Source organism: Mauremys reevesii, linkage group 1, assembly GCF_016161935.1.
Source record: "Mauremys reevesii isolate NIE-2019 linkage group 1, ASM1616193v1, whole genome shotgun sequence".
In the NCBI taxonomy this organism is placed as follows: Eukaryota; Metazoa; Chordata; order Testudines; family Geoemydidae; genus Mauremys; species Mauremys reevesii.
Window position 1 is genome coordinate 73,092,912 of NC_052623.1, and position 12,922 is coordinate 73,105,833.

Here is a 12,922-nt window from a genome sequence, read left to right on the forward strand (position 1 = left end):
AATTTCATAATTGGCAGAAAGTTTTCAGACAATGACAAAACAACAACAGTGTTTCCAGATACTTAAAAATTTAAACCCACAGCAAGTAAACTCAAAAAACACCTATTTTATACATTTAAAACATTAAATTTATAGTAATTACATCAGGTACTGTTATGTAAGATATGAACAGACTATACAATAAATTAAGTCTTCTTTTTCAGAATGACTACTTTAAAAATTATTTTGAAAATTCACCATTATAGAATTTCTGCCCATCCCTAAAACAGATACAGGAGTTGAATATAAAAATCTCCTCCAAGTTTTTATGCAGACATAAATATATGCCTCTGATATGCCTCAAGGCAAACCGGTCTGTTTAATAGCTGACTGTCATTAGTTTAACTAGGAAGTGTCCTCAAATCATGGGAAATTATGTGTTACCAATATGCACTCCAAATGCTCTTGAAAAACTTCTTATATCAAGATGTAGTTTAATCTATCATTTACTTTGAGTGACAGTTTATACACTAAGTAATATTACTTTTTACATCAAAATATGTTGTAAATATAATGTTTTCATTTATGGAATATGAAAAATGATTGTCATTATACCAGGGTGGAGAAAAATCAATGATTGTTTTTACAAACAAACAAAAAAAAGGATTTTTTTTCATTTTAATTGAATTTTTTTTATTTTATTGTTTAAATTATAATGTGAGGTTTTTTTTTTTAAAAAAAAACTTTTTAAAACAAAATCTCAATTTAATATACAGGAAGTTCTAGCCTGTCTAGCAGAGAATGGCCCTAATTACTATTCACATACTTTCTAACATGTCTTTAATGGTTGGCTTTGGGTCATTTAGTCTGCAGGATGCTTAATCCTTTCTGGCCATGTGTTACACTTTGTATAAGATTCATTGCAATTATATAACAGTGATAGCAACAATGGTTTGCATGGTTATATTTTAATTAGACAATGTCACAATATGTTAAGGCCTAAACTACTTATAATCTCTTAAAATATGTAAATAAACTGACTCCATAAGCCTGTGGCAAAAACTTTGAATTAAAGGCTGCTTTTCTATATAAATAAAGAATTGGGGGAAACATCTGACTTTTCAGGTCAAGTTTTATAAACATGGCATAGTAGGTCAGCCTAAATAATTTAGGAGGCTGTCTCATTTTCAAGAGATTTATGTGTGACTAGGAACTTAAGCTCCAGTCACTTTCAGTTAGGCATATTTGAAAATTTTCCCAGGCTGACCTGAAATAATCAATTTAATTCACTGACTATAGTTAATCCCTCATTTAATAAATCATTTAGTTGTAATTGTGAAACATGTTTTGATAAAAGAAGTTTTTGTATCCAGAACCTTTTGAGATTGTTTTGTTTAATACAAATAAATCTTATACGCTGCTTTATGTGTTTAATTAAAATTCCAGTTACCATTCTAATGAAGCTTAATACAAATCATGTGCAAAACCTTAATTATCTAGTAAATAAGGAATATATCATTCAGCATTTTCTAACATACTAAAAATGTTTGCAGTGTTGTTGTAGCTGTATTAGTCCAAGAATATAAGAGAGACAAGGTGGGTGAGATGATATATTTTATGGACCAACTTCTCTTGGCAAAAGAGACAAGCTTTCGAGCTACACGGAGCTGAAGAAGAGCTCTATGTAGTTCAAAAGTTTGTCTCTTTCACCAACAGAAGTTCATACTTAAAATATACAGTTAATAAGAACCTGAAAATATTAAGCTATGTAATTGCTTAAATAAATGTACATCATTCTAGTGTACCCTCCTAGGTACAAAAAGATGCACCAAATCTAGTGCAAATGCTCTATTTAGTTACAAATCAACATGTTTAATGATTATATCAGCCAGTGAGAATGCACCTTTCTTTAGAGAATAACTAAAGTACAAATGGAAAAGTTGATTACAATTAATTATTTAAATTTAGACTTTCCACTTGGTGATTTAAATCACTGATTTAGATAGCCTTGATTTAAATCAATGTACCCCACATTAAGCCCTTGATAACCCCCAAAGGAATTACAGGTATTCTGGACCCCTTGAGTGTGTCTACACTGCAGTTAGACACTCAGGGCTTGCATATGTCAGCTGACTCAGGCTCACAGGGCTCAGACTGCAGGTTAAACTCCACTGTAGACATCCTGGCTTGGGCTGCAGCCTCAGCTCTAGGATCCTGCAAGGTGGGAGGGTCTCAGAGCTCAGCATAGGCACCAGGTTCCACTGACTACTCTGAAACCTGTCATGGTACAATGTGTTAACTTGCGACTGAATTCTGATTTGAGGTACACAGCTGAAACTCCCGTTAACTTTGGGAGGGTTGCAAATGAGTATATTGAGGACAGAATTTGGCTTTACATTTTACAATTATTCTGTACTGCTGTATCTCAAAATAAACAGCGTGAATAGCTCTATTAAACTTGAAAAGACTACTTGAGAAGGAAGAATGGTCTTAAAACTTGCTCAAAAGTTATGCTAATAAAAATGCTTTATACCCTTTTCATAAGACTAAGTAAAAACGTTGACATTAGAGGTTTTCAAGAACCCAATTCCCAGTTAAAGTCCTGTTCTTCGTAAATAGTTTTATTGGACTAAGTGACGTACATCTGACTATAAAATAACATAAGCAGTGGTTCCAAATTTTTATACTCAGTTTGCTCCTTTTGATCATTTTCTGCAGGGACATGTGCAGTGAATTGTGATTAATATCACTAAATAATTGGCCAGAAGAAAACAGGTTACCCTGAAGGATAATACATTTACTTACACAATGTGTTTTTGTAGTGTTCTGTGTAATTTGACTTACAATTATAATTCTTAACTATTAGCTGCTAGTACTTGGTATAGACTTGATTCAGCAAGGTAATAAGCATATGTTAACTTTAAACACATGAGTAGTCCCACTGAAGTCAGTGGGGTCATTGATATGCTTACTTCTCTTGCTGACTAAAGGTCTATTTTGGCACTTCTCTGGTAATGTCATTTTACTTCTATTTTTTTTTATTTGTATGGCTCTTTCCTTATTTGTACGTGTCTATTTATAAATATTTTTCTCTCATAATTTCATTGCTATTTCCCAATTTATTCAGTTCTATGTAATTTTGGAATAACATTTAAGAATATTTTTGCAAATGTAAAGCCAACATGAAAGATCACTATTAAAAACATACTGAAAGCATGAAATGCACCTTATTTTCAAATGTTGTCCAGCAAAAGTGACCCAGGAACGGTATTGCTGTCTTGTTGGAATCTTCCTGCCATGTTTGTGAATTGGGGGTAGGGAACAGACAAGATTAAATATTGAAAAGATGGCATACACAGATAAAAGCTTTAGTATTACCTCGTAGTCTCTGAGGCTTGTAAACTTTCTAATTAGCTCACTGACTTTTTCATAAGAAGGTCTCTCTCGTACGTCTCATTTAAAGGTTTAGCTTCTGTCCATTTTTCATATAATGTACCTGTAGGCCCATTTGCTGCCAAAGAGAAGAGGTTAAGAAAAGATGGTGTGCCTAGCCTCTGTTTGCTGAAAGCTGGGAATGAGTGACAGGGAATGGATCACTTGATGATTACCTGTTCTGTTCATTCCCTCTGGGGCACCTGGCATTGGCCACTGTCGGAAGACAGGATACTGGGCTAGATGGACCTTTGATCTGACCCAGCATGGCCATTCTTATGTTCTCAAACTCACCTTGTTTTATCTAGAGTATGTCTGAGATCATCTACATCTTGCTCTGAATTTGGAAGCCTTAATTTAAATTAGAAATCTTTTTTTTCTTTGAGTTCTCCCCTTCCTTTTCTTCACGCTGGACTCTTTATTTCCCCCCCTCCTTAAAGTGGCAGTAGTTCAAGCAAGTTGCCTTTGGGGAAAAATAAGTAGCTTCCTGCAGATCTTACTCACACTTTCATGTGAGTAGGTGTTTTGATGGAAGTACCACAGAGTATGGTACATATTTCCCACTGGCTTTGGGAATGATAATCTCAAGTTCAAACCTAGTTCTGTCCCTGTTAAACATGGTGTACTATTCCATTGCCACACCACATGGGTGAACGCCACTTGTTTTTCTAAACTAATCATAGAACTGCTGTATCTTTCGGTGTCTGACATTATTTCTTAAAACTCATTCTTTGTATGTGAAGTAAATTGTTCGTGCCACAAATTAATTGTACCAGTAATTGAAACACTGTGTTCTTTTTCTTTGTAGAACCAAAATCACAGTCTCATCCACAGCATCAAGTACAACACAGAGTGCTCAATATAGAGCAAAATGGCATAAAAGATTACAACCATCCAAGACATCTTCCTCGAAATGATACTAGACAGCCAAGAAATGAGAAACCCCCTCGTTTTCAAAGGGACATTCAGAATTCAAGACAGGTTTTGGAAGGTAGTGGCTTATCAAGAAACAGAGGTCCTGAAAAACACAGCTCTTTAGGACCAGAGCAATGGACTGAGGATAAAAATAAGTGTGATAGACCTTATCCAAGGAACGATAGGCTAAAGGATATTGGTTATCCCTCAGCCACTCACCAGAGTGATGTTTCTTTTAAAAAGAGGGATAATGCTATGCAAAACAGACCTGGAAAAGGGGCTGCATTCATGGAATTGAGAGAGAATTCCAGTGTTCAAGATACCATAGATGATAATAATCAGAAACGAGGAAAAAAGGAAAACCAAATACATAATCCTGACAATTTTTATGACAGGAAAACACGAACAATAAGTAATGAAACTTTTAGTTTAAAAAATGATCAACATTTTGGTATGAATAGTGACTACCAGAATCCTATTAGAACTGATAGTTTTAATGCTTTATCAAATGGAGATACTGAATATCCACAGAAAGGAAGACGAGTAGGACCTATTAAATCACCAGGACCCAATGTTGCTCCACCATTTGAAGACAAAATGTTGTATTATAACGCTGGTCCCAAAAGGAGATCTGGGCCCATCAAACCAGAAAAAATATTGGAACCATCTATTCCTGTGGAGTATGGTAAAAGCTGGAGGCCAAGGGATGAATGTTTTGCTCTTTATTGGGAAGACAACAAGGTATGCTCCAGTCAAGTAGGAAATACTGTAAATTGTATCTTTAAAAACAAAAGGGATGGTGGCTTTAATGTGCTGCCACAAAGAGAGATTTTGTGTGTGGGGGCGTGTCTGTGTGTGTAATTTCTTACTTGAGTTAGTATCTTGTTATCTAGGGCTGTACATGCAAGGTACATGGTGTACTAAGTCTCGGGGAAGGGAAACTAAATTCCTTGCTGTCCACAGTGATCGTTATGGTCATCAGAAACATTTTTGGTACTAGGAGCAGCAGCCTGCAGCCCTTCTTGATATAGGTGACGATCACATTGATCAGGGGAAAGGGTGCACCTCCCATGATGCCCATCATCTTGGGGGGGGGCGGAACTTTATGAAGATTCCCCCTACTGTTTGACTCTTTTACATCACCAGGAGATTGTTTATTGGCTGAAATATTTCTTGAATGGGTTAATTATTTGTGTCCATGTTAAAAAGCCAACAATTTTGTTGTCTTGATTTTAAAAGTATAAATATTCCCTTGTTTCATTTGAACTTTTTAACGTTTCCAATGCCTACTAATTATTATTATGAGAAGAAATTTTCTTTTCTTTTCTCATTGTTACAGCCATTTTACTATTTTTTCCCCAACTGTTAATCTCCAGAGCTATTGCCATCCATCTTTTTTGTTTTTTTTTAATCTCCCCCTCCCCCGAGCTTTGGATAATCTGAAAAGAAAAACTACATTTTTGTATGTGTTTTTTAATGTGGTTTTTTCATTGTTCATCTAACAGCTAATATTTCTAATGATTTCATGTGTCTAATTTTTTTATCAGCTGTGATTTGTATTATTTTAATATTTTTAAGCAGTTATTCCGCTCTATAAATGTTCAGAGTGGGAAGTGGCCAGGGCAGTTTTGGAAACCTTTACAATGTGATTTTTTTCTTTTAAATAAAGGAGCAACTAAGGTTTTTTATTTTTAATCTGCCTCTTTGGATTATATGACTCAGACAAATGGTCAGATGTTCATACACAAATGTTTTCAGTCATGAAGACAGGTTAATATGGGGGTTGCATGTTTCAAATATGTATGCATATTCGGAACTGGTACATATGCATCATGTACACTGATTATGAATGGAATTTTTTGAGAAAAATAATGTAATCATTGTGTGATGCTTGAATTGCTGGGTTGTGAATAGTCAGGAACTCGCAAAATGTGCTAAGCAAGAATGTTAATTCATTGCTTGTTACTGATGTAGTGTATCTTAGTGAAAATTAGCTACAAGAAATGTATTGATGCAGCAGATAGTTCTGGACTGGTGTGTGCCTGTGCTGTCTCCAGTAGTTGTTTGGAAAGATCCTGTAGCCAGGTAGTCAAGTGCAGTGGTGATTGTAATTACTATAGAAAACAAAGATTTCTTCATGTTCAACTCTATAAAGAGTTATAGGATATCCTCCAAAGATTTGTTTCAGTCTGGAGGTTATCTGAAGATAGACGCTTGATAGGGAGGATTAATTTAAGTGAACTGATTTGAACGTATTTCAGCTTAGTTCTGTTTGGGAGAAGGCTGAGGTTAGTTTGGCTCACCGCTCCTCTAAATCCCCTTTAAGATCCTTTCATAAATGAAATAAAAGCGAATTTGTCCAAGCTTCTTGCTTTGTTAGAGTTAGAAAAGTGAATCCCTACTCTCCTTCTCTAAATCCTTCTAGAAAGGTAAAATAGTTGTCATCTTGATGCCGCTTTTCTGTCTCTGCATTTTAAACCCTAAATCACTTAGGTCTAGAAGTGCTCTCACATTTTTTGTAATAACCTGACTGTGTTCTAAGTAAAACTTCCAAATGAATTGCTAAATCTTAGCACTGTTCACTCACTATCTTTTTTTTCCATTGTGTAAAAATGTCCAGGTAATGATGGACATGTAAATTTGCATTTGGTTTTAACTGACATGAGTTTCTAATATATGCATATTTGGTACAAACATATTTTGAAAAAATTAATAAATTGTTTAAAATAGAATCTTTTAAAATGTTATTGATTTTTCTTGCAATATTTAATCCAGTGTTTTATGACCTTTTGAAATTTCTCTTTAAGTTTTACCGGGCAGAAATTGAAGCTCTTCATTCTTCTGGAACAACTGCAGTTGTTAAATTCTGTGATTATGGAAACTATGAAGAGGTGCTACTAAGCAACATCAGGCCCATTCACGCAGAGGCATGGGTATGTGATAACAAATTGTATACAAAGATATAAGCTACATTATTTGTGTAAAATATGTAGCTTTAGACAAATGAGTCCTGCAAAGGGTGTAAATGTAAAAGCACTGTGTGGAAAAATACCTTAAAACTGAATAGATCTGCCTTATTTATTTAAATAATCACCCCTAGATAATAGAAAAGAATCCTGTGGTATTATTTTTCATGTATAATAATTAAATTGTATTGTTTTGAAAATGAATAATATTATTTACGTGTTAGAGAAACAGTGATTTGTATATGCAAAATGGGCATTTTATGTATATTTTATTCTCTCTCAAGTTTGTGTTTACTCTATATATGGAATACCAAGTGATTGTCAAAATAAGATTTCTGATTCACTAACATGGCTATTGTGTTTTATTACATGTAAAGATTAGGAAAAGAGCCTTTCAAATATACAAATATATTCCAAACGTTTTTATTATGTGTATATGTATAGGTAAAAAAATACAGATTTGTTTGTATCATGATTTTTCTTTTTTTGTTTTTTATTTCACTTATTTCTTCTTTGCCAAATATCATGCCAAAACTGTGATTACAGAGATTCGCTTAGAATGTATTGGCCTTATAGCATCTAATTTGTACAAGGCTTTGGGAAATATACAATGCTACATTTAGGTTAAAAAAAAAAAAAGAGAGAAAAAAGGAGTAGAGAGTCATTTGTACTGAGGTTCTTATTTATTCTCTGAATAGATGTACAAAAGTTATTCTTCACTACCTATGTAACTGATTTCTTTTCTTATTATTGGGGGTGTCTGTGTCACCCCAAGAGATCTTAACTCTCATTAGTTTTTAATGGTCCTTACTTCCTAGACACTTCCTAATAGGCATGTTAGTATCCTGGAGACAGAACAGTCACCCAGTGTTCACTGCCAGCTGTCTTTCATTGTGAGTTGTTACCTCTCGTTCTGTGGACCTCCCTTGTGGATTTTTTTGTTTTTGTTTTGTTTGGCAACTCTACAGGAATATGAAACTTTTTCTAGTTTCTACATTAATATTCCTATGAAGTCTCAATATCTTATTTCCACTGGTCGAACTGCTTCTTACCACCACTTGGGACACAGTTGTTTCACAACTCTTTACATTTCAAAATCTTTCACTTGTAAGTACCTCATTCCTTCTCCCATCTTCTCTCTCAGTATCACCACAAGCTGATAGTTGGTCTCAAAGTGCTTATGGAGAAACCCTGAGATTTCACTGTCTTGCTGCTCAGACATCCTTGCAGCTCTGAGTTTCTTGCACAAGAAAGCTATTTGCACTTTGTACTTTACTTTTGTGTCCTGTTGCTAGATCTAATTCTCATTTTAAATACATGCCTCTTCAACTTCTCAGCACTTACTGGAATCTTGTTCTAATGCTAGTAGATATAAGTTATTTTTTGTGATTTCTCTCTCTCTCAGGTTTCACACATTAACCAATGTAAGAGTGACTTAGGCAACATTTACGGCAATGCAAAGTAAAGTTCTAATGCCTTGTGGTTCAGCATAAGATCTGAGACTTGGTTAATATGATCCAGCGTATTGCCTTCTCCAAATTGACTGCAGGGATTCCTTTTCTTCAACTATTTTCTATTGTCAACTAGAGTGGCTACGTTCCATCCTTTAGAGGGATTCTCTGTTTTTTACTCTAGTCTTTCCACGTAATACTGGTCCTTGATAATCTATATTGAAGATGTGCTGTTATGTGTTACATACAGGCATCTTCTTTGTCCCATACTTCAACTCTGGTTCTGTAATACTGCTTGGTTCCCCACATTGCATTTAAAAGCATCCTTTGAAGCAAGAGTCAGTGCTGATAGGAGGAGCTTTAATGATTTGACTCTATAGTCTATGCTACAATAAGACCACAAGGCATATTCAATCTATTTTTTCAGATTCCTTGTCACTGTTTTTCCAAAACACTTTTTTGGTGCTTAGAAACTGAATCACACCCAAAATTTCTCAACATACATCGAAATAGAAAAAGTACTTATCTGCAGGAGGATGATGCAAAAATGTTATGTCAGTCAGCAGCAAAGTAGGAACCACTGAACGTAAGGCGTATGAAAATCCAGTTTAACCACTGTGTTCTGTTTCTTTTGGCTGATTTCCTGTATGACCACCCAAATGATGCTGAGATACTGCTGATACCCTGCTTTTCCCATTAGCATAACTATCAAACTACTTATTGTAGAAGTGTGGTGATTCTTGGTGTTATCAATAAGAAAAATATTTTTCATTGGCAGTATAGATTTAGGACTGGACTGCTTTAGTGAAAGAATCTTTTCTCTTTGCTAGGATGTAGACTAGATCCCTTCTGCCTAATATTTCTAGGATCCTCTTTAATTTCCGCCTCATCTGAGGAAGTTAATGCAAGATGATCTGAAGGTTCCTAGAGCCATACATTACATGTGGAAATCTATTGCTGCAGAGTGATAGTCCTGTTGTAGCGTTCTTCCATTACCTCATTTTCTTTGGATGCTGGTATGTTTCTTTTAAAAAAACCTCTCTGACAGCTAACATACTGATTGCTACCAAACTATTGGCATTAGTATACCAAATGTTACAGAGCTAACTCTGATAGGTTACACAAAGTAAATAAAAGGGCTACTGAGTGTTTTTTTAAAGACCCCATTAACAACTATCATTGTACTTGTCATGCAAAAATAATAGATCTTTATAGTTTTGCTTAGTTCTTGTAATATATGTATAAAAGCCCTGCAATCTGACTGTTTTTAATAAAAAAATATTATATTTTACTTTACATTATTTAAGAATTCTCTTAGTGTTCATCCCCTACACAAGATTTTGAAAATGTACCCTGGTGTTTCTCTAAATGTAGCAGTGATCACTTAATGCAAATGTTATATTCCTGACAAAAAACCCACCAAAAAAAGCCTTTGTAGAAATAACAATTGCTTGTTTTTCTATTAAAAGATGTAAAGTTATACTAGCAAACTGAAAAGCATGAAATGTTAAGGGGCTTCATGACTAAACTAATAGTCTGTTGTGTAGAAAAATAAAATAAAGTGAAGATAATACTTTAAACCTAAAGTGTTAATTTTTTCCTCTACGTTTTAGGATTATTTTTTCTTATTAATTACTAGTAGTTTTCTGTCTAGCATAAGTGTTTACTTGGTCACTTCACTATGAAGATCATTTATTTATGTTCTCCTTTTCCTTCCTGTCATCCCTAGGTAATAATCTGGTAGGGTTTGCTCCTGGCTCTACAGGTAGAGTTTTAGCTTGTGGTTATAATTGCTTTTTTCCGATAATGTAAAGAAAGGCAACACTGTGTCTTCCCCTACCTCCACACATGGTAATCTCATTCTGGTGCTTCTAGAGTCCAACTAGGATTAGGTTCACGGGAACTTTTCTCCATGCCTCTTTACTTAAATAATAGTGATTATAAAATAAAGTCTATAGTTTGTTTGTTGTTAGTGTCTTCTTCCTGAATCCCACCGTACAATTCTGTATGGAGAGCAGTATGTGTCTCCTCACCATGAAGTAAGGAGGTAAAGAACTGTCAATCAAGATAAGTATAATGATGCTTTCTACACACTCTGTTGCTTTGTGAGGCATGTAATCCATTCATCATGTAATTTTTTGTTTTGTTCTATCCAATATGGGGAGGTTGCAGAAGGGAAAGGAAAAGAGAAAGGAGTCTAAGGCTCCAGCTGCATTATTCTTGCTAGCATGAGTACTTCTTTTGGGGCAGGGTAGCAATCTTAATTCCAGGTGGTCTTGCTTCTAGCTTTCTGTCTCCTTCCTCACAGACCTGTAGGCACTTTAAAAGTTCTGACCCTTTCTTAAAGCAGGCTGTATCTTTGGCCCTCTCCCACAACAGTTTCTAGTGCTGGGTAAGTAAAAAAAAAAAAAACAACTTAGGGCCCTTCTCTAGCAACGTTCCTTGGTTGGAGTAATGCACCGGGCAGGACTTTCAGCTGCCTCTTCTGCCTATACTCAATCATGCAGTTCTGTCTTGGCTGGAGAAAACTTTAGCTGCAGGTTCTGAAAATCAGTCTTTCTGGGAATCAGGGCAACTCAACATCTTCTCCGACACCCCCCTCTCCTCCCCCCCCCCCCAAGATCTTGATTTATAGCAACTATGGATTCCTTGAAGGATCTGGTTTTCTCTTTGTGTGCTAATGTATCTAATACCTTAGCATCACACCACACTGCTTTCACAGCTTACATTTAGGCAGCAAGCCTGCCTGTTATGAATATTTAGGCAGGCAAAATGAATATGACTGAGACAACTTTATTGTTATTCTTTTATCTAACTACTGATGACTTCTTGCTTATCACCCTGTTTGTCTAGCCTCCTAAAAATGAGGCAGCCAAGTGAGGTTCTTCTAACATAGTGTTTCTCAAACTGGTGATCCCGACCCAAAAGAGGGTCAGAAGACTGTTATAGGGGAGTCATGAGAGTGATGGCTGCTGGCCAGGTGCCCAGCTCTGAAGGCAGAGCTGCCGCCAGCAGCAGTGCAGAAGTAAGGGTGGTGGGTCTTCACAGTCTGAAATATTTTCAAAGAGGTTCCCAGCAAAAAGAGTTTGAGGACCCCTAACAATATAATATAATAATCCCAAGATTCCCTTAGGAGAACCATGTCTAGCTGCATCCATTAGAAATGCAAACTTCTTCTTTTTATATCTGCTTCAGATAGGCTTCAAGAACTTTGGCTCTTTCGCTCTTTCACCATTAGGAAAAGCTCCAGGTTGATAGTTGGATTCACTATGTGTTGAATAAATGACTGAGGATTCCCTTATGCAGGATTTCCTACCACCTCCCCCCCCCACCCTCCCCACACACACACACACACCTCCCCCAGCACTCTCACATCGTTTTCATCTGGAAGGCTACCATTGCAGGCTCTGTCTCCCAAAAAGGGTCTCGTGGTCATGGTCTCTCTACTCCCATGAAAACTCTAGGTTTGGGTTTTTGTGGATATGTGCCTTCAAAATCCCATTTTCCCATTATGATGGTTTAGTTTCCTTTCTCATCTCAGTTAAACTAAAACAAGACTTTGCTATGGGTCTCTGAGTGTCTTGATTCTTTCCCCCTTCTTGTGAAGGAACTCTTTGACAGAAAGAAAACAACAAGGAGTCTTAGATGCCAGTTACTTCTTCCGAAGGACATCATTCATGTGTTGGTCATCTGTTCCTTTTACATAGGAAGTCCTCTCCTTTGAGTGGTTTCCTATACTTCTGAGAGTGTGTTTTCCTTTCCTCCATTATTTTCTAACAGACATGACTTAGGGTATATCTACATGAAAGCTGGGAGCATGCTTTCCAGCTCAGGTAGACATATGTGCTAGCTCTGCTTGCATTAGCATGCTTAAAAAATAGCAGTGTAACCAAGAGATGGCTTGGACTAGGTTTGTATGCAGTGTAACCAAGAGATGGCAACACTGCTATTTTTAGTGTGCTAGCTTAAATAGAACTAGTGTGTGTTTATCTACCCATAGTGGGAAGCACACTCTCAGCTGCAGTGTTGACATACCATACCATACCATACCACAGACTCAAGCAGTATGGAAAGCAGCTCTTGAGGTTCACCTGGATTAGGAGTCAATGAAGATTTCTCATCTTGGTACAGGTAGGCTATACAATTCTACATGTAGGCTATGCAATTCTACATGTTTCT

General features: G+C 36.0%; 1 protein-coding gene across 3 annotated transcripts in view; it reads left to right on the forward strand.

The window, feature by feature from the left end:
* TDRD3 (tudor domain containing 3) overlaps nt 1–12,922 on the forward strand; it is a 264,997-nt gene that overhangs the window by 205,176 nt on the left and 46,899 nt on the right. For all 3 annotated transcript variants that reach the window (XM_039481181.1, XM_039481191.1, XM_039481200.1), the window contains 2 exons: nt 4,220–5,067; nt 7,134–7,259. In XM_039481181.1, coding sequence (XP_039337115.1) covers nt 4,220–5,067; nt 7,134–7,259 — 974 coding nt within the window. The remainder of the gene's footprint in view (nt 1–4,219; nt 5,068–7,133; nt 7,260–12,922) is intronic.